General features: G+C 38.8%; 1 protein-coding gene across 9 annotated transcripts in view; it reads right to left on the bottom strand.

Annotated features, from left to right (window-relative positions):
- STXBP5 (syntaxin binding protein 5) overlaps positions 1-20,164 on the bottom strand; it is a 134,015-nt gene that overhangs the window by 47,660 nt on the left and 66,191 nt on the right. For all 9 annotated transcript variants that reach the window (XM_070733681.1, XM_070733682.1, XM_070733684.1 and 6 more), the window contains exons 8-11: positions 7,978-8,101; positions 5,391-5,469; positions 4,155-4,309; positions 285-357 (exon numbers count right to left, since the gene is read on the bottom strand). In XM_070733681.1, the coding sequence (XP_070589782.1) occupies positions 285-357; positions 4,155-4,309; positions 5,391-5,469; positions 7,978-8,101 (431 nt within the window). The remainder of the gene's footprint in view (positions 1-284; positions 358-4,154; positions 4,310-5,390; positions 5,470-7,977; positions 8,102-20,164) is intronic.

Raw genomic sequence — 20,164 nt, 5'->3', positions numbered from 1 at the left:
GGTACTTTCTCTGTGTGTGAATAAATGCACATTTTAAGTTCAGAAGGTTATATTTAGATAAAATTATGTCTATAGCATATCATGTATAGATACTACAGAAATAAGTTTACTAAATTTAAGTTCATTTAAATTTAATTATGCCAAAACTTCATTTAAATCTTTTTCTTCAAGGAGTCCAATAAACCTAGTTCATAAAGTAATGACCACAATAGAAATCGTTAATTGTTAAACATGAGAAAATAAGCAAAAAATAGGTATCTCCATATTACATTTTTATATCTTACCCATTTTGTGCAAGGTCAATAACTACTAAATCTTTTTCTAGGAGAACAACCACAGCATATGGCTCTTGGAAATCTAAAGAAGAGATACAAATATTCAAAGAAGGCCAATTAATAATTCACATTTGGTAAATATTTAGCCACTGTTGATTTCACACAAAAACTTTAATAAGACACCAGTAAAGCATTGACACACAAGAGATTATTTCAGTTTGTGAAATGTCAGAATATATCAGAATAATTCATGTTTAGCATTTTACTTACTCATGTAGTTTGTATCAATTTTACCAAAACTTTACTAATTTTCAGTAAAACAATCTTTAAACAGTGTAACATTAATAAAACAATTAAGAACAATTGAGATCAATCAAAATGAGCATAACCACTAATATAAAAACTCAGTAATATGTACATGTAACAAAACGAAGAAAAAATGAACTCCTCAAAACCTCAAAGAAAACTGATGGCTTTGCTGATCCGTGGCAGAAAGGATTAAAAGCTTTCACTGATATGGAAAAGCAGAATAATGTAAGTCACAATATTCTTATAGGAATATAAGGAGAATACAATAGAAGAAAACTAAGACCCTAAACTAACTAAATGCTAAGTCCCTCTGTTTGTCTGACTGACAATCACATGGACGAAAAGAAGCAATTCTGATAGAAAATTGCAAGCAGCATTGAAGCGATGCAGAGTGAGCAAAGTGGTGCAACTAAGAAAATTTCTGGGTATTCCAAAAGTTTTCATTCCAACACATCTCTCCCCAGTTTTCCTTGGAACCATTCTGAAATTAACTAGATTCTTCTATTTTTAATTTTAAGAATCGGGATCGTATTTTCCAAGCTACTCAATTAAGACACTCCAAATATCTCTCCCATTTCTCTGTAAGTCCTTCTTAGCAATTTCCCAAACACATTTCTCCAATCCAATTACATGCTTATCAATGAAATAATTAGAAATAACAGAGATGTGACTCACTTTTGATCCGAAGGTGACAAAGTGCTTCTCAGGGACCATGGATACACACTCTGTACCTGGCCCTGTTTTAAGAAACTGTAATGTTTTCTGATTTAGATGGTAATTGTGCCATCTCAGGAAAGCACATTTTAATGTGCAGCCATATCCACTCTTCAAGTATCTCCCTTCCCTTCCCCTCTCCCTCCCCTTTCTTTTCTATCAACTTCAATAAGATTGTATTCAAGCTCAAAACTGGTGAAATTACCATTTCATTTACAAATAGAAAATTAGAAACCGCTATTTTATGAGTTAAATCAGAAGAGAATGAAAAATGGAAAAATATTCTGATCAGCTGCAGGGGATAGGAAAGGTTATTCCTCACGATTTAGCATAAGTTTGATGCTGCCCAATTTGGTTTAATAGTACAGAGAACCTTATTCTTGAAAAAAGAAATCTACTTGCTCTCAACTACAAATCTCAAAAGTGGGATTAGAAAAAGATCATGACAAATATGATTTTATTTATATATTTATTTATAGAATCTATACAGTTGCCCATCTTACATACCATTATCATAGGTGGCCTATAAACAATAATAAAAATAGCAGGAAAAAAAGCATTAAAAGAGAATAAAAACTCCTGGTTCCTTCAAATAAAACAAAAAACAAAACAAACATCAATCCACAAATAACTTTACTGGGTCCAAGTCAGTAGAGGGTTCTAAAACCCGTTGCTACCGGTTTGCATGCGCGTGATACTTCTGCACATGCACAGAAGCAAGTGGGTGGAGCCTCCCACCACTAGTGCTACTGGTTGACAGAACCGGGCCAAACCGAGAGCAACCCATCGCTGGTCCAAATACCATTATCCCAGTGCTAATAACACAAATCCAAGACTTCTAGAGGGCTAAAAAGGTAGAGTTCAACAGTACTATTGTTTCTATACAATTTGGCTGAAGGCAACTTAGAAAGTCTCCAGAAGAAATTTAGACTCTGTTCTGCCTGACCAGACTCAGGCGATAATTAACAGTCCAGGAAAGAAGGTCAGACACACACGTGCTAATCAGCAAACTTGTATTAAACAAAAAAGAAAAGGCTAAAGAAAACTCCTTATTTTCAGGAGTAAAACACAGTTCGAGGCAAAAATTCAGCTAGATACAAAGTTCATGAAAAAGCAAACAAATACAAAATTCACATAGCAGAAACGTTCCAGGAGTTCTCTGAATTCTCGAGGCATGACAGCAGCAGCTAGTCCCAGAGTTTTCAACTCCCACTTGCCTGACAATGCTGAGTTGAAATCCAAAAGCACAGAGCAGAGGCTTCAAAGCAGAGGCTTCAAAGCAAAGTCTAATTTTCTTCTGGAGACCACACAGATAAACATCCACAGTTTGCCTCTGCCTCTGTTCCCTTTTGTAACTGTAGCCCTCATTCTGTGGACCACACCCAAACATAGGTGACACCATAATCACTGTTGATAATCCCTTAATTGAGCCCTACGTTGCATTGCTCTACGGCTACGCATATTGATTATTTGGTCAGCATCCGAATCCAAAGAAGAGAGGCTATCCGACGGGCTGCCTGGTAAATCCCCTGGGCTGTCTGGCAGTTTATTTATTTTATTTATTTATTATTTAGATTTGTATGCGTCCCTCTCCGCGAACTCGGGGCGGCTCACAACAAAAAATATAAACAATCGTACAAATCCAGTTCCTGTGGGCTGTCTGCCAACTCCTCTAAACCATCTGCCTCATCCTCTGGGCTGTCTGCCACGTTTTCCTGGCTGTTAGCCAGGCTTTCACAATCACTCTGTGACGCATATCTCACATAGAAACATTGAAACATATAGAAACACATATGTGAGGGCAACAGCTGGCCCAGGCCCGAACACAACAGACTCAAAGATAAGGCATTAATCTAGGAAAATCCTACACCTAATATCTATTCAGCAGTTTTCAAATGAACTGAACAAGAGCTCCCATTACTCTAAAACAGCACTGTCATATTAAGTGGAAATAATTAGAATTACAATCCTAAATGTCTGGACAACTGTATGATTTTCATAAATGATTGCAAAAATATTTATGTATGATATTATTAGAAATTAAAAATGACAGTGAATGTACATTATTACCCAGATGCTTACAATGTATAATCTTAACTCTGTATCAATTAACCCATTGCCATTTACCAAAAAACTCTTTATAAGATGTTAATCTAATTAATCTACTTATTATAACTGTCTTACTATTCTAACAAGACAGAAATTTTCAAATTAAATCTATGTATGATACTATTCATACATATACTTCTAGTCACTATTTTGTCATTCATTTAAAACATTATTTTATTTTTTAATCTATTAATTTACTATTTTTTAAAATTGGTATAACTTTCCTTCTGTTATATGGATTTCTTCCAACATTTTAATAATCAAAGAAATTGGCTCACTTTGCAAACAGTTGCAAACAATTAAAATACATATATGACTTTCTTTGATACATTTTATCTATTTTAAATCTTATAACCATGGCAGTAGATTATTGTACAGTAGGCTGATGGGCAAAGATACTTTCATAATGGGAAAATAGGGTACAATTTCATGGCCTATAAGGTTGTAACTGATGTAAGACGCCAAGAATTTATAAGTTGCTCAAAGTCACCTTGCTGTGAAATGAGTGACAAATAAATTTATTAAATAAACAAAATTTGAACTGGACATGCTATTTTACATAATCTAGTTGTTTTCAGAAATGTTGGAACTTTCAGTATCATAAGCTAACATGATTGGAATGTGGCAGTTCTGGAGTTTAGTTCCAATATTCCTACTTAATGTTGAGTGGAGAAAACTGTTAATAAAGAATGCAATGAAGGAATGCTGGAATTGTAGAACAAAAGAAAAGAAAAATAAAGAACCTACCACTAGGGTATGGAGTTTCACACAGCGTTAGAAAATCTACTATTGAGTAATCCATTTCTAGAACAGCAGTGCTCTTTCCATGCATAACAGTTAAACAGGGTCTTCTTCCAACAGTGTCATATGATAAGCCACCTGACAAGATGATAAAAGGCTCTCTGAAAATCAAGACAAACAAATAGTTAAGACAATGAAAGTTAACATTAAAAACACGGAACACTATTGGATTTAGGGGAATAATATATTAAGAATTATATGTGCTATTATTCTAGGGGAATAATATATTAAGAATTTTATGTCTCCTTGTTATACAACAATATAAGCATTACCGTATGGGCTGGATTGGACCATATTAAAAAGAGAAACAATAAAACATTGAAAAAATTGACAGTCCACTGAGTTATGAATAATTAATAGACACTTTTTAAAAATACATCTCCTTCAAGCTAAAATTGAAGAACGTTATGCATTTATGTATTCATTTATAGGTTTCGTACAGCTGCCTTAAACATATCTCATGTAACATAACCCTGGGTAACTCATAAACAATAATAAAACAATAAAAGCAATAGTAATTTAAACAAAAGGAAAAGGAAAATCTAGTGCCCAAATATAGCACATTCCACCAAACTCCCTGGGCTTCATATCTTGGTCAAGGATTGAGCAGAGTCACTCCTTTATCAAAGGTGGATTCCACATAAAGTGTACTAAACATATTAAAATCATTGATTCTATCCACTATCCCATTAATATATTTTCATCCATGAAATGCAATTTGGTTTTTTTCTGTAATTCCCATTAATAAATACATTTGGGAACATCACATTTGGAGACATAATATAAGCATTCATTTTGAATGCTTATTAAATATTTTTATACCTGTTTGACACATCTTAAATTGCAAAATGTAGGCTGGATTCAGACAGAGAGGGAGGGAAAAGGAGTCCTTCCATTTATAGGAAAGGCTTTTGCTCAGGGAACATTTTAGATATCATATAGGAGATCTATCTTTTATCTGTTTACCTTTCCTCTGAGACCTGTTAGATTTGGAGGAACATAGGATTGTTTTACACAGTGTAGGAGAAGTTACAGCAATACACAGAAAAAAATAAGGAATCTACTGAAGTTGCTTGCTTTCTCTCTTCTGATGGAATATCCCACCAAAGGCACTCATACACTCCATCTTTAGACATAGTAAAAATTCAAGTCATCATTAAATAACTGTGGCCCAATTCTTACCCAATTCTAGTTGTTTTGTATTCCACTTTAAGAATAGGTTTACAGGGTTCTGGCTTCTTTCCATCTTTGACCTGCTTCCCTAAAACAAAATGTTACTTCATTTTTATTTAAAATTGATTTGAAAGTTAATCTTAGAAATTATATTACTATCCTAACAATATATCCTTGTATTAAAAAAAAGCAATATGTTCCATATGTTAGAAAACAATGTTTCAAGATTCATTATTCATATGGCTTAACGCTCGAGCAAAAGACTTACTGAAAACAATCATCCCTATTCTCAACTTCTCAGGATAACTCCTTATTGTTTGCCCTCAATTTACAACCCCACCAGAAATGCAAAGTCTTCGACTTATGACGGCCAGGAAGGCTGATGCTGATTGGTTAAGCACAAGAGGCCTTTTGAGCAAAAGTTAAAGCACTGTGATTGGTTGGCTGTCTGACAACCACATTATAGAAGCAGCTTTCAGAAATCTGTTCGCTGTTTTATTTAAGTTGAGCTGGAGTGGTGCTAAAAAGGCCAGAATAAAAGTTCCCTGTTTAAAAAGTCAAGCCTCTGCTATGTTCTGTCAGTGCAAAGATTCACTTATCTAACAGTTAGAGGGATGGAAAATTGAAATTAGATGGGAGGTGGTGGCTAGGTGTTCCTAAAACTCTGATGAGCATCATTGCTAGTGAATACTGTAGCAAATACAGATACTCCTCAATTTATGGCCTTAATGGAGCTTGCTCATTACAGTCATAACATTAATTGAATCATTTTAAATAAATGCACTCTATCTCTCCCCTCCCCAATGCATTCGTTAATCAAATGCTTGGGTCATTAAGTACACATGAAGTACTTTGGGGGTGGGGGCTAGTGCAGGAAAAGACCACTGCTTCTGGCCACCCAAGCCCTCCCTACACTGAGGCCTGAGTTATCTCATGCTCCTTTTGCCACCCCTTAGGGCCCTCATAGCTGCTTCGGCCTTCTCAGTATGTATTTTTCGAAGATTTGCAGAGCTCATGACAGAAAAGCGGCCTTCTTCTTAGATGCAGGGGATGCTGTTTTGTTTCGATCTTCCATCCCCCTTTGCAAAAAGCTTTTGGCCTGAAGAACAGAAGCTTGCAGGGGCAAAGGGGATGGAAAATTGTGCCCTCCATTCTCCTCTCCAAAAGCTTTTGCAAAGGGGGATGGAAATCTTTGAGGATATGATCTTGTGACCCTGCAGCCCTCCATTCTCCATGCCTTTTGTGAAGGGGATGGAAGTCTTTGGGGCACAATCTCATGCTACTGCAGGCCTCTGTAATCTTATATTGTCCACAACAAACTACTCCTAAAACTCAAATCCTATGGCATCTCAGGAGCCCTCCACAGCTGGATTACAGCATTCCTGTCAAACAGACAACAAGTGCTTAAAATAGGAAGCACCATATCTACCCCTGTCCCTGTTAAAAGCAGTGTCCCCCAAAGTAGCATACTGGGACCAACTCTCTTCATTCTCTACATCAATGACCTTTGTGATCTCATTACAAGCAACTGTGTTCTCTTCGCAGATGATGTAAAACTCTTCAACACCACTGATAACACAACTACTCTCCAAAAAGACCTAGACTCTGTTTCTGATTGGTCTAACACATGGCAACTCCAAATCTCAACCAGCAAATGCTCTGTCCTACACATCAGCAAAAAGAATCAGAAATCCAAATACAAACTGAATAATCAAATTATCACAGATAACCCCCATTCGGTTAAGGACCTTGGAGTACTAATTACAAAAGACCTAAGTGTCAAAGCCCACTGCAACAACATCGCCAAGAAGGCTTCAAGAGTAGTTAATCTAAGCCTATGTAGCTTCTGCTCTAGAAATCTCACACTACTTACCAGAGCATACAAAACTTTTGCCAGACCCATCCTAGAATACAGCTCATCTGTTTGGAACTCATACTGCATCTCAGACATTAACACCCTTGAAAATGTCCAGAGATACTTCACCAGAAGAGCCCTGCATTCCTCCTCCCGTAACAGAATACTGTATGAAACTAGACTTACAATCCTGGGCCTAGAAAGCTTAGAACTAAGACGCCTTAAACATGATCTAAGTATTGCCCACACAAGTATATGCTGCAATGTCCTGCCTGTCAACGACTACTTCAGCTTCAACCACAACAACACAAGAGCACATAACAGATTCAAGCTCAATATTAACCGCTCCAAACTTGACTGTAAAAAATATGACTTTAGTAATAGAGTTGTTGAAGTGTGGAACTCATTACCGGACTCTGTAGTATCATCCCCTAACCCCCAACATTTTACCCTTTGACTGTCCACGGTTGACCTCTCCAGATTCCTAAGAGGTCAGTAACAGGCGTGCATAAGTGCACTAGAGTGTCTTCCGACCCTTGTCCTATTGTCTCTCCTATATCCCATATATCTTCTCTTCTATCCCTATATCTTTCTTCTATTCTCTCATTGATTATTTTATCCTATACTCTCTCTTCTATTCTTTCTCTAATTCTATTTCCTCGAATACTCTATTCCTTTCATTGTGTATTATTGTGTATTGGATAAAATAAATAAATAAATAAATATACACTGTGAACTTACCATGGGGAGTGATTGTCTGCAATGGCTTAGTAGGGTTCCTTACATTCCATATAGTCAAAGTGCCATCTGAATGGCTACAAATAAATTGCTTTCCCTCGTGATGCCAAGCTACGGAATGAATTGCCTGAGCAAAACAATAATAATTTAAAATATTAAGAAATATAAAATTAATTAAATTAAATTATTAAAACAGCATGGAGTCACAGAATGATGGTAGTATTTTTTCTGAGAAACATACTAAAAGGCACGAACTACTGTGGCTGCAGCTCATGTCATCAGATAGATCTGATGATGTGAATGCCGCTTACAAATGCTTACGTATTTTTAATAAAATTGGTTAGTCAGAAAAAGTGCTGCCAAATTTTTCTCACTACAGACTAACATGGCTTTTCTATTATAATATCTAAAATTAAACATGGAGGAAACTAACAATAAATTGAACATAATATGTATGCATATGTATATAATATGCTTAAATGCCTCAATGAAGTTAAATTTGGCATAAAACAATATTTTAATACAAAATTAATTCAAAAGCAAAAGTCTCCACATTTAAAGGACACATATTATTTATGCAGCTATATCAGTTATATCATGTTATGTCATTTCAGTTACCATATTTTTCAGAGTATTCTGAATCAAATGGTACAGTAATATATTATTTAATTTATACCAGTGTAGCAGAGTACTTTTTACAACCATGTACACTTTTTACAAACTTCAAACTTGACAGTTTTAAGACTTGTGGACTTCAACTCCCAGAATTCCTCCTCCAGTCATGCTAGCCCAGGAATGGGAATTGAAGTGCACAGGTCTTAAACTTGCCAAGTTTGAAGACCCTTGCACCCCTAACCCCTGGGATCTTCAAACTTGACAGCTTTAAGGCTAGTGGATTTCAACTTCCAGAATTCCTTCTCCAGTTATGCTAGATGGGGTAATTAGAAAGCAAAAACAGTCCCGCTTTTGAGAAAAAGGGCAATTTTTTGTCTGCCCCCCCCCAAAAAATAGGGTGGGCAAAGGGTCTGGGAAGCCTGCAGGGAGTTCCTAGGTGCTGGGGGAGATGGAGAAGGGCTTTGTGAAAAGCCCTTCTTTGTGAAAAATAGACCGGTTCCCCTCCCCCCCTTTTTACTTTTTGGGGGTATTTTTGCCTTCCCCCCAGTCCCCAGGAGCTCTCTGCAGGCAGGGGGTGGGGCTTCGAGACAGCAAAAATGCCTGTATTCAGTGTATAAGATGCACCAACATTTTCACCCACTTTTAGGGGAGAAAAAAGTGTGTCCTATACTCTGAAAAATACGGTAATCATTAAACTGTTCTAATGCAAATATTTTATACTGGTGAACATACCCACCCACCCCCTATATTCATACATAGGCAGGGGTGGGCTATTGCCTGGACCGGGGAGGGGGGAATACCCAATTAGCACTGAATACCCAATTTTCACTGAAAGGTGTTGAAAGAAAATGCATAAGCCACGCCCACACTGTGGTAGTAAAAAATTTGGTAGCCCTTCACTGTATATAGGTTATTTATCACACCCTGATATACTACAGCATATTGCTTACAGCATATTGCTTATATATTATCACCTCAGTTTTACATTTGTAAGTTCATCAGAAAATTATGTTAGCCTGATGTATTTTTATTTTTGCAGCAATATATTTGCACTCCCTAACCCAGAGGTCCCCAACCGCCGGTCCGCGGACCGGGACCGGGCCGTTGGGGTTTTCCAGCCGGTCCGCGGCGTCGGAGACCCAAAGCCCATGTGGAGGAAGACGGAGCCAAGCGGGGCCACCCGGAGACCTTTTCCCGTCTTCTTCTCCTCGCTCGCTCCCCTCATAGCCAGCAGCCCCGCTCGCGGGGGGATGCCCGTTCGTAGCTACCAGCCCGCCAAGCGTCGAGGGGGCTTCCGAGGCTGAAGGGAAGAGCCGGAATGCCCTTCCCGGGTTTAGATTGCTTGCTGTTGGGGGAAACGGAGGAGGCGGCGGCGGCGGTGGGGCGCGATCGCCTACTTTCTGGAGCGAGGAGAAAAGAACCGCCGCCTCCTCCGTTTTCCCCAACAGCAAGCAATCTAAACCCGGGAAGGGCATTCCGGCTCTTCCCTTCAGCCTCGGAAGCCCCCTCGACGCTTGGCGGGCTGGTAGCTACGAACGGGCATCCCCCCGCGAGCGGGGCTGCTGGCTGTGAGGGGAGCGAGCGAGGAGAAGAAGACGGGAAAAGGTCTCCGGGTGGCCCCGCTTGGCTCCGTCTTCCTCCACGCAGGATGGGCTTTGGGTCTCCGACGCCCTCGCCCGTTCCCTCAGGAGCGATGAGTGGGACGTCTTCTTCTCCTCGCTCGCTCCCCTCATAACCATCCCTCCAGCGTCGAGGGGGCTTCCGAGGCTGAAGGGAAGAGCCGGAATGCCCTTCCCGGGTTTAGATTGCTTGCTGTTGGGGAAAACGGAGGAGGCGGCGGCGGCGGTGGGGCGCGATCGCCTACTTTCTGGAGCGAGGAGAAAAGAACCGCCGCCTCCTCCGTTTTCCCCAACAGCAAGCAATCTAAACCCGGGAAGGGCATTCCGGCTCTTCCCTTCAGCCTCGGAAGCCCCCTCGACGCTTGGCGGGCTGGTAGCTACGAACGGGCATCCCCCCGCGAGCGGGGCTGCTGGCTGTGAGGGGAGCGAGCGAGGAGAAGAAGACGGGAAAAGGTCTCCGGGTGGCCCCGCTTGGCTCCGTCTTCCTCCACGCAGGATGGGCTTTGGGTCTCCGACGCCCTCGCCCGTTCCCTCAGGAGCGATGAGTGGGACGTCTTCTTCTCCTCGCTCGCTCCCCTCATAACCATCCCTCCAGCGTCGAGGGGGCTTCCGAGGCTGAAGGGAAGAGCCGGAATGCCCTTCCCGGGTTTAGATTGCTTGCTGTTGGGGAAAACGGAGGAGGCGGCGGCGGCGGTGGGGCGCGATCGCCTACTTTCTGGAGCGAGGAGAAAAGAACCGCCGCCTCCTCCGTTTTCCCCAACAGCAAGCAATCTAAACCCGGGAAGGGCATTCCGGCTCTTCCCTTCAGCCTCGGAAGCCCCCTCGACGCTGGAGGGATGGTTATGAGGGGAGCGAGCGAGGAGAAGAAGACGTCCCACTCATCGCTCCTGAGGGAACGGGCGAGGGCGTCGGAGACCCAAAGCCCATCCTGCGTGGAGGAAGACGGAGCCAAGCGGGGCCACCCGGAGACCTTTTCCCGTCTTCTTCTCCTCGCTCGCTCCCCTCATAGCCAGCAGCCCCGCTCGCGGGGGGATGCCCGTTCGTAGCTACCAGCCCGCCAAGCGTCGAGGGGGCTTCCGAGGCTGAAGGGAAGAGCCGGAATGCCCTTCCCGGGTTTAGATTGCTTGCTGTTGGGGAAAACGGAGGAGGCGGCGGCGGCGGTGGGGCGCGATCGCCTACTTTCTGGAGCGAGGAGAAAAGAACCGCCGCCTCCTCCGTTTTCCCCAACAGCAAGCAATCTAAACCCGGGAAGGGCATTCCGGCTCTTCCCTTCAGCCTCGGAAGCCCCCTCGACGCTTGGCGGGCTGGTAGCTACGAACGGGCATCCCCCCGCGAGCGGGGCTGCTGGCTGTGAGGGGAGCGAGCGAGGAGAAGAAGACGGGAAAAGGTCTCCGGGTGGCCCCGCTTGGCTCCGTCTCCCTCCACACAGGATGGGCTTTGGGTCTCCGACGCCCTCGCCCGTTCCCTCAGGAGCGATGAGTGGGACGTCTTCTTCTCCTCGCTCGCTCCCCTCATAACCATCCCTCCAGCGTCGAGGGGGCTTCTGAGGCTGAAGGGAAGCGCCGGAATGCCCTTCCCGCGTTTAGATTGCTTGCCGTTGGGGGAAACGGAGGCGGCGGCGGCGGTGGGGCGCGATCGCCAAGTTTCTGGAGCAGATAGGCTTTGAGTTTTTGGCTGGGGGGGGAGAAGTAGGACCTTCCTAAGTTCCCCCCCCAGTCAAAATCACAAAGCCAGGCAGCCCCCAGCCGCCAAAGGAGCCTCCTCATTCTCCCTGCCCTGTGGAGAAGTGTGGAGGGCTGCGTCACTAAGCTCCACCCCTCCATAACCCCACCCCCATATGACCAAAGCCCCCCCCACCGGGCCGTAGAAAACTCGTCTAACTTAAAGCCGGTCCCTGGTGCTAAAAAGGTTGGGGACCTCTGCCCTAACCCTTCTGAAAGACGTTTTTAGTTAGTTGTTAAGATCTTTCTTATATCATGAATTTAAGAATTATATCTGCATTATGTGATTATCTCTGAAGCACTTGGTTCATAAAACTCATAGAAAGCTTAATTAGAAAGTCATAACATGTTAAACACACGCACAGATCATCATCCTTTATGGATAATTGGAAAAATAGGCTGATTTTATATAGGAAAAAGCAACCTGATACAGGGAGAATCATTGTAGAAAAAAAACTGCAGTTGAACATCATTTGAATGTTATTTTAATACATTTCTGAACTAATCTACTTTATAAACATATTAAAATGATTGCATTAATTAAACCATAATGTATAAAATATATTAAACTGAAGATTTGGAACATTAGCAACATTTAACAGAGCAAAATAGTAACAATTTTTATTAGCTGCTAGAATCAACTAATGCAATAGAATTTTTAAAATACTGAATGTGGAACAAGGTGCAGTTTGGACAACTAAATCAGGAAAGAAGTATCACAAAGTTTTTAGTCTTCTTCAAAAATTTGCAATTATGTCTTCAAAAAATATATATGCAGTTCTTTTTTTTAAAAAACACATTTTTTGTAAAGCCACAGATTCTTTACACAGTACTTTAGAATATTTTCTATGCAATTAATTCCACCGTGATATGCTTTAATACATCCAATATTCCTGAAACACTACATTTGACCATGGAACACTAACATTTATTAGAAGTCTGTCTTCAGAGAAAATCCTATCCCTAAAGTGTTCTTTTCACTTAAGAAATCACTCTATAAGAAATGCCAGATTTTGTAACCTACTAGTACAGGGGTATCAAACGTGTGACGCATGGGCTGAGTGTGTCAAATGATAAAACAGTCATGATATGTCATGTGGCAATAATGTGAGGATGCGAGTTTGACATTCAAATTTCATAACTATATAACCTCTAAACTACTACTATGATACAGTCATGTGAAAAAGTACACACTCTTTGAATGATTTTGTTTTATGTATCAGGACACACTAAAAATCATCTGGTCCTTAGCAGTTCTTAAAAGTAGGTAAATATATCAGATGAACTATATCACATGACATATATTATACAATGTCATCATTTGTTTTACCAAAAATTTGAAGTGCCTTGTGGAATCACTCACCATTGCTTTGTGGACTAGCATTATCTGCTTTTGGCTAGACATAACTGTGACAGTTCTGGATTTTTAGTGAAGCGAATTGCTGGTGAATATTAATAAACTCACTAAGCCACCGTTACAAGTGCATGTGAGTGAGTAGGACAGAACAATGACAGTACAATTACAAAAAGACTGAACAAGTATGGTTTGTTTAGAAAGACTGCCAAGAGAAAGCCTCCTCTCTTTAAAAAGAACAGGGCAGCACTGCTTAGGTTTGCAAAGTTGCATATGAACAAATCACAAGATTGCTGGAACATTGTTCTATGGACAGACAAGACCAAAGTGAAAAAAGTTTGGCATAATGCAGTGTGTCATGTTTAGCAGCAAAAACTAAATACAGCACAAACATCTCATATCCAATTGTCAAGGATAGTAGTGGAGGGGAGATGATCTGGGCTCATTTTTTAGCCACAGGACATGGATTTCTTGCAGTGATTGAGTTGATCATGAACCAAATTATTCTAGCATCAAATGTGATGCCATCTAACCAACTGCTAAAGGTTGGCTGATATCATGCAACAGGATAATGATCACAAGCACACCAGCAAATCTACAACAGAATGGTTGAAAAAGAAAACAATTGTGTTCCAGATCTCAACCTGATTGAAATGCCATGGTAGGACTTCAGGAAAACTGTGCACAAATGCCCATAAATTTCAAAGAACTGAAGCTATGTTGTAAAGAAGAGTAGGCTAATTTCCCCCCAAAACAACAATGTGAGAGACTGATAATAATACGGAAAATGATTACCGTATATACTCGAGTATAAGCCGACCCGAGTATAAGCCGAGGCACCAATTTTTGCCACGAAAACTGGGAAAACGTATTGACCCGAGTATAAGCCGAGGTTAGAAAATGCAGTGGCTACTGGTAACTTATAAAAATGGAAAACAATAAAATTACATTAATTGAGACATGTTTTAGAATATTTATTTTAAAGAAAACCAGTAAACTAGCTCTGTAAATTTAAAAGAGGGTAAACAAATTAACAATATTAACAATAAATTAAAAAGTAAAAAAAGTAGCTCGATCAGGAACAAAGCTAAAACCTAACAGTTAAAATCCTTCAAAACTGGATTCCTTCTCATCATTAATTGGATTTACATTATTGTTCTGTTTTTATATATGCTGTGAGCCACCCTGAGTCCTTGGAGAGGGATTGCATACAAATCCAATTAAATAAACAAACAAACAAACAAACAAACAAACAAATAAATAAGTGTATCCAAAGAAGAGCTTCAGCATTAGCTGCTGTGAGGTTATCAGCATAGAAAACCAAATAGATAGATAGATAGATAGATAGATAGATAGATAGATATAGATAGATAGAAAGATAGATAGACAGACAGACAGATAGACAGACAGAAAAATAGATAGATAGATAGATAGAAATAGATACAGATAGATAGATAGATAGATATAGATAGAAAGATAGATAGACAGATAGACACACAGACAGATAGAAAAATAGATAGATAGATAGATAGAAATAGATACAGATAGATAGATAGATAGATAGATAGATATAGATAGAAAGATAGATAGACAGATAGACAGACACACAGACAGATAGAAAAATAGATAGATAGATAGATAGATAGATAGATAGAAATAGATACAGATAGATAGATAGATAGAAAGAAAAATAGATAGATAGAAAAATAGATAGAAAGATAGAAAAATAGATAGATAGAAATAGATACAGATAGATAGATAGATGATAGATAGACAGATAGATATAGATAGAAAGATAGATAGACAGACAGACAGATAGAAAAATAGATAGATAGATAGATAGAAATAGATACAGATAGATAGATAGATAGATAGATAGAAAAATAGATAGATAGAAAAATAGATAGATAGAAAGATACACAGATAGAAAAAGAATTCCTGTCTAGCTCTGCCTCATAACACATTATTAGATCCTATCCAAGCAAGGACAGCAACTACCACAAAATACCATTTTTTAAACAGTTTAAATCCTTTCAAAGGAGGGGGAGGAGAATCTGACAGCAGGGGGCCTTTTTAATCCGACTAAGGACAATGCAGATAGAGCAAAGAATAGTTACTCACCATTGCTTTTTTCCCCTCGGTTGGAGCAAATGGCTGCCTCATTTGCTTGAGGCAGGGAGAGGAACTACGGCGTGCCAGAGGGGACAAAAGCTGGTGCCTCCTCGCTCTGGCTCAAGCAATGGCGCCCTCGTGTGGTGACTTTGTCAATGACCCGAGTATAAGCCGAGGCTGTGTTTTTCAGACCATTTTTTGGGCTGAAAAACTCGGCTTATACTCGAGTATATACGGTACTTCAACTTATTGCTACTAAAGTTGACTCAGCCTTCCATCCTTCTGAGGTGGGTAAAATGAGGACCCGGATTGTGAGAGGCAATATGCTAGCTCTGTTTAAAAAGTGCTATTGCTAACATCTTGTAAGCTGCCCTGAGTCTAAGGAGAAGGGCGGCATAAAAATAGAATAAATAAATAAATACATAAATGAATGAATGAATGAATGAATGAATGAATGAATGTGGTTCTACAAATTACTGAATCATTAAGGTGTGCTTAGTTTTTCACATATAGCTTCTCCATTTTGGCTTTCTTTTTCTAAAATAAATGATGACATGGTAATAACATGACATGTGTTATTGTTCATCCAAGGTTGCATTTATTTATTTTATTTATTTATTTATTACTTAGATTTGTATGCCGCCCCTCTCCGAAGACTCGGGGCGGCTCACAACATGTAAAAACAAATCATAAGCAATCAGACAAATTTAAAATATTTAAATATTTAAAAAACCCCATATGCTAACAGTCACACACACAGACATACCATGCATAAATTAAACGTGCCCAGGGGGAGATGTTTCAGTTCCCCCATGCCTGACGGCAAAGGTGGGTTTTAAGGAGTTTACGGAAGGCAGGAAGAGTAGGGGCAGTTCTAATCTCCGGGGGGAGTTGGTTCCAGAGGGCCAGGGCCGCCACAGAGAAGGCTCTTCCCCTGGGGCCCGCCAACCGACATTGTTTAGTTGACGGGACCCGGAGAAGGCCCACTCTGTGGGACCTAATCGGTCGCTGGGATTCGTGCGGCAGGAGGCGGTCTCGGAGATATTCTGGTCCTACTTTTACCTACTTTTACCTACTAATTTACCTACTTTTCAGAACTGCTAAGGATTAGATGATTTTTACTAAGTCAATATACAAGACCATAGAACTCAAAAAGAGGGTGTACTTTCTTTTTCACACAATCATATATACCTCTTATATAAATCATTAAATTCAAGGAGAAAATAGATACAATTATAGATCTTAGGACAAAGTATGTTTATGGTAAGAGAGCCCAATTCATTTAGCCTTATCCAATTTTATTTTATTTACATATTAAAGTATTACTTATTGAGCATATAAAAAAGCCAGAGTGTCAAATTAAAGGTAATGAGCAAGACCCTGGTACCAAATTATTTAGGAATGTTTTCAGTAAAGGGGGCTGTTAATAAGACAAAGGTCTGAGCCTCCCTTGTAACCTTTAGTTGAACAGTGCTACTATGCTATTATGACAACTGAAGATGTATGCATGATGTCATTCTTAATTATTGGTTTATAAGGTTTATAAGGTTGTATGTTTCTATAATTTGCCCATGGCAACATATGCTTTTCAAAATTGTATAAAAGAGTCCATTCCAACTTGGGGTGTGCCCATTTAGAACTTGTTTCCAGGTAAGTTTTTATTTGCAATAAAACATTTCTTTTTCCCGCCATCTATCTGAAGTAATTCATTGAGCCTGCAAATCAGGCAAAAGGAACTGACAATTCAGGGACAACACTCATTTACTGTACAGTACTGTATTGTGCACTACTATAGAACACTCTGCACATTATAAATACCACCATCATCCAATTAGGAAGAGTAATCTTATATTAGTTAAAATTTTTGTTTGGTTCTTTTACTCTATCACATCTCATTTAAGATAGAAGCAGTGCCTGTGGATCATGATATCTTTCCATATTACTTACAAATTATTCCATTTTCATTTATGTAATTAGTAAGAGACAAACTAAAATTATCTAACATATCTTCCCTCTATTACTTTTGGTTCTCAAAACATCAGAAAACTTTAACACTAGTCTCTACTTGCTGAGCAGTAGAGAGGGGCGGCATACAAATCTAATAAATAAATAAATAAATAAATAAATAAAATAAATTTACTGCATGACAAAAGAGCCACTAAGACAATAAAAGTATGACAACACTAATTAGGAGAAAAAAGAGAAATAGAAGTAATTTACCAGAAAAATTTGCCAATAAAATTTACAAGTAAAAATAATCTTTTTAGGGACGTCTTTCACAAAAGAATAAAGAGAAGCAATCTTTGAACATGATATTTTATTTTCTTCTGCAATCATTCTTTTTTAAAAATTCTGGAGAATTTCTACAAAAATGCTGTCATTTGATATGCACACTTATTTTGTGCTACAGATAGAATGTACTTGTAACTAGATTGTACTTGTAACAGGCCATCAATAATTGCTGTTTACTACCTGGTTGCAAACTGTTGCTGGTACTTAATCATTTTTTCTGCAATGATGTCTAGCATGTATCTAATTAAAATGCTTACAATGGAGGGCATGCTACTCTCCTTCTTTACTGTATAGTATAGACTTCAGTTTTGTGTCTATCGCACATGGCACAAGAGCGAGCTGAGGACGAAGAAAACCATTCACCCAAGACATACTATCCACAACATGGCAATTTTGAAAAGGGAAAGAACTGAAAACTGATAGAAAATGCATAGCATTTCATTTGTCCAAAATTCTTTGCCATGAGAAATTCTTATTTACTTTAGAGATATGATTGAGTTTGAGAAAGAGGCAGTTTTGCTACAGCATAACAAAGCAGATTCTATTCCTCTTCTCCAAACTTTGTTTATGAAAGGAAAGGATTACATATGCAGAATCAAAACAAGAATATGCAAAATAATTTGAAACAATTTCTTGACCCTTCAACAAATAAACGATAATCTGAAAATAAGTATTTCTACTAAATCTGCACTTCTATTCTACTAGTTTTTCTCATCATTCCTATCACCCATTTCCTCCCATGTTGACTGTATGACTGTAACTTGTTGCGTATATCCTAAGATTTTTATTAATATTGCTTCTTCATTGCTTATTTGACCCCTATGACAATCATTAAGTGTTATACCACATGATTCTTGACAAATGTATATTTTATTTTATGTACGTTGAGAGCATATGCACCAAGACAAATTCCTTGTGTGTCCAATCACACTTGGCCAATAAAATTCTATTCTATTCTATTCTAAAAAGTCAATCTCAAAGAATGCAATGATCTAATACAACCAACAGAAACCTAGAGAACAAATCTCTTCAGAGAAATGAGGGCAGGGCAGTAATAAACTGTTGTGAGCCGCTCTGAGTCCTCGGAGAGGGGCGGCATACAAATCTAATAAATTAAATTAAATTAAATTAAATTAAATTAAACTGTACAAATGTGGAAAGCAACTGCCTATAAAATCCATAATTCCTTTTTTGAATTGTAGATGCTATTGGTATATTCTGACAAGCAAGCAAATCTTTGTGTGGTCACTACAGTAATCAAGAAAGATTGTTTTGAAAAGGATTACACTTGAAAATGAGAGATGATTAGAATATTGAAAGCATATATTTTGCTTTTCTCTCTGTCATTTTTAAAATACAAATTTGTAAGGTTCAGTCATTTGGGAGTAAAGTGTTCATTTATTCTTCTATAGTATATTCTGTATTTCTATTCTTTCTAGTAAAAGCTGGTATTTTAAACGAGGAAAAATTATTCTGTTCTAATTTGAACTATTATTGCAACAGGAGTGTAAGATTTAACGTCTCACTAGTTGCGTAAGTAATGCTACAAACAATTCTTATTTTGAATCTCTTTAGAATATGCTATGTTGATATGTAAAATGCAAGCTTAAAGGTAAGCACTTCCAACTTACAGTGCACAGACTAATATTTTAAATTCAAGAATTTTCTGTCCATTTTAAACTTCTTCAATCATAGGACTTGATAAAATTTCTAAGGAAATTAAATATGTGTGGGTATGTTCTTTCTAATAAAGCTATAAATACCTAACCTAATTACACTCACTAACCTTTGGATGTAGGGCATCCAGTCTTGGGGTACAGCAGAGGGCCACATTAGTGACATCACACATCACAAATAGGCTTCTGCCTCCTGAATGGACTGAAGACCCGCCATATGATGTCCTAAAAAAGGAAAATATTTTCTCTCTTTTACAGAATACTCCCTTAAAATAGCCAATATGCTCCTTGCTTTGGAGTAATCATGGTTACCAAGGCAGCATCTACTGTGAAATACCAGAAATTGGGATTTCAGTTTAAATATCATGCTGATTAAAAAAGATGAGAACAATTTACCATCTTAATACTTGGGGGGCGAGATTTAATATGGCTCCAAGTGGGAGGGAAATTCATAGGGAAATATTAAGAGGATAGAGTCTTCTTTTAATAGAAAAGAGTTCAATACAGTTCCATGTATATGTTTACATACACTATATATACATATTGATACAAATATATTTAATTCAGGAAACACAAAACTGACTCAGAGTGGGAAATCAACTCTATGGCTAATACTGTATAAAGAAATCAACATTTGGGTGGTGTCAACTTGTCTCTGAAGAACTGGGCTTCCAAAATCATTTGTTTCTTATAGGTATGGGGAGAGATGGCAACAGCCAGAAATCTTTTTTTAAACTGTCATCTATGCCTGTTGCTGAATTAAATGATTACTTTTTGTAACACTAAATTGTGACCTCTTTG

The sequence above is a fragment of the Erythrolamprus reginae genome, chromosome 1, assembly GCF_031021105.1.
Source record: "Erythrolamprus reginae isolate rEryReg1 chromosome 1, rEryReg1.hap1, whole genome shotgun sequence".
Classification (NCBI taxonomy): domain Eukaryota; kingdom Metazoa; phylum Chordata; class Lepidosauria; order Squamata; family Dipsadidae; genus Erythrolamprus; species Erythrolamprus reginae.
Note: the sequence above shows the minus strand (reverse complement) of the source record. Positions and strands in the feature narration are given on the sequence as shown.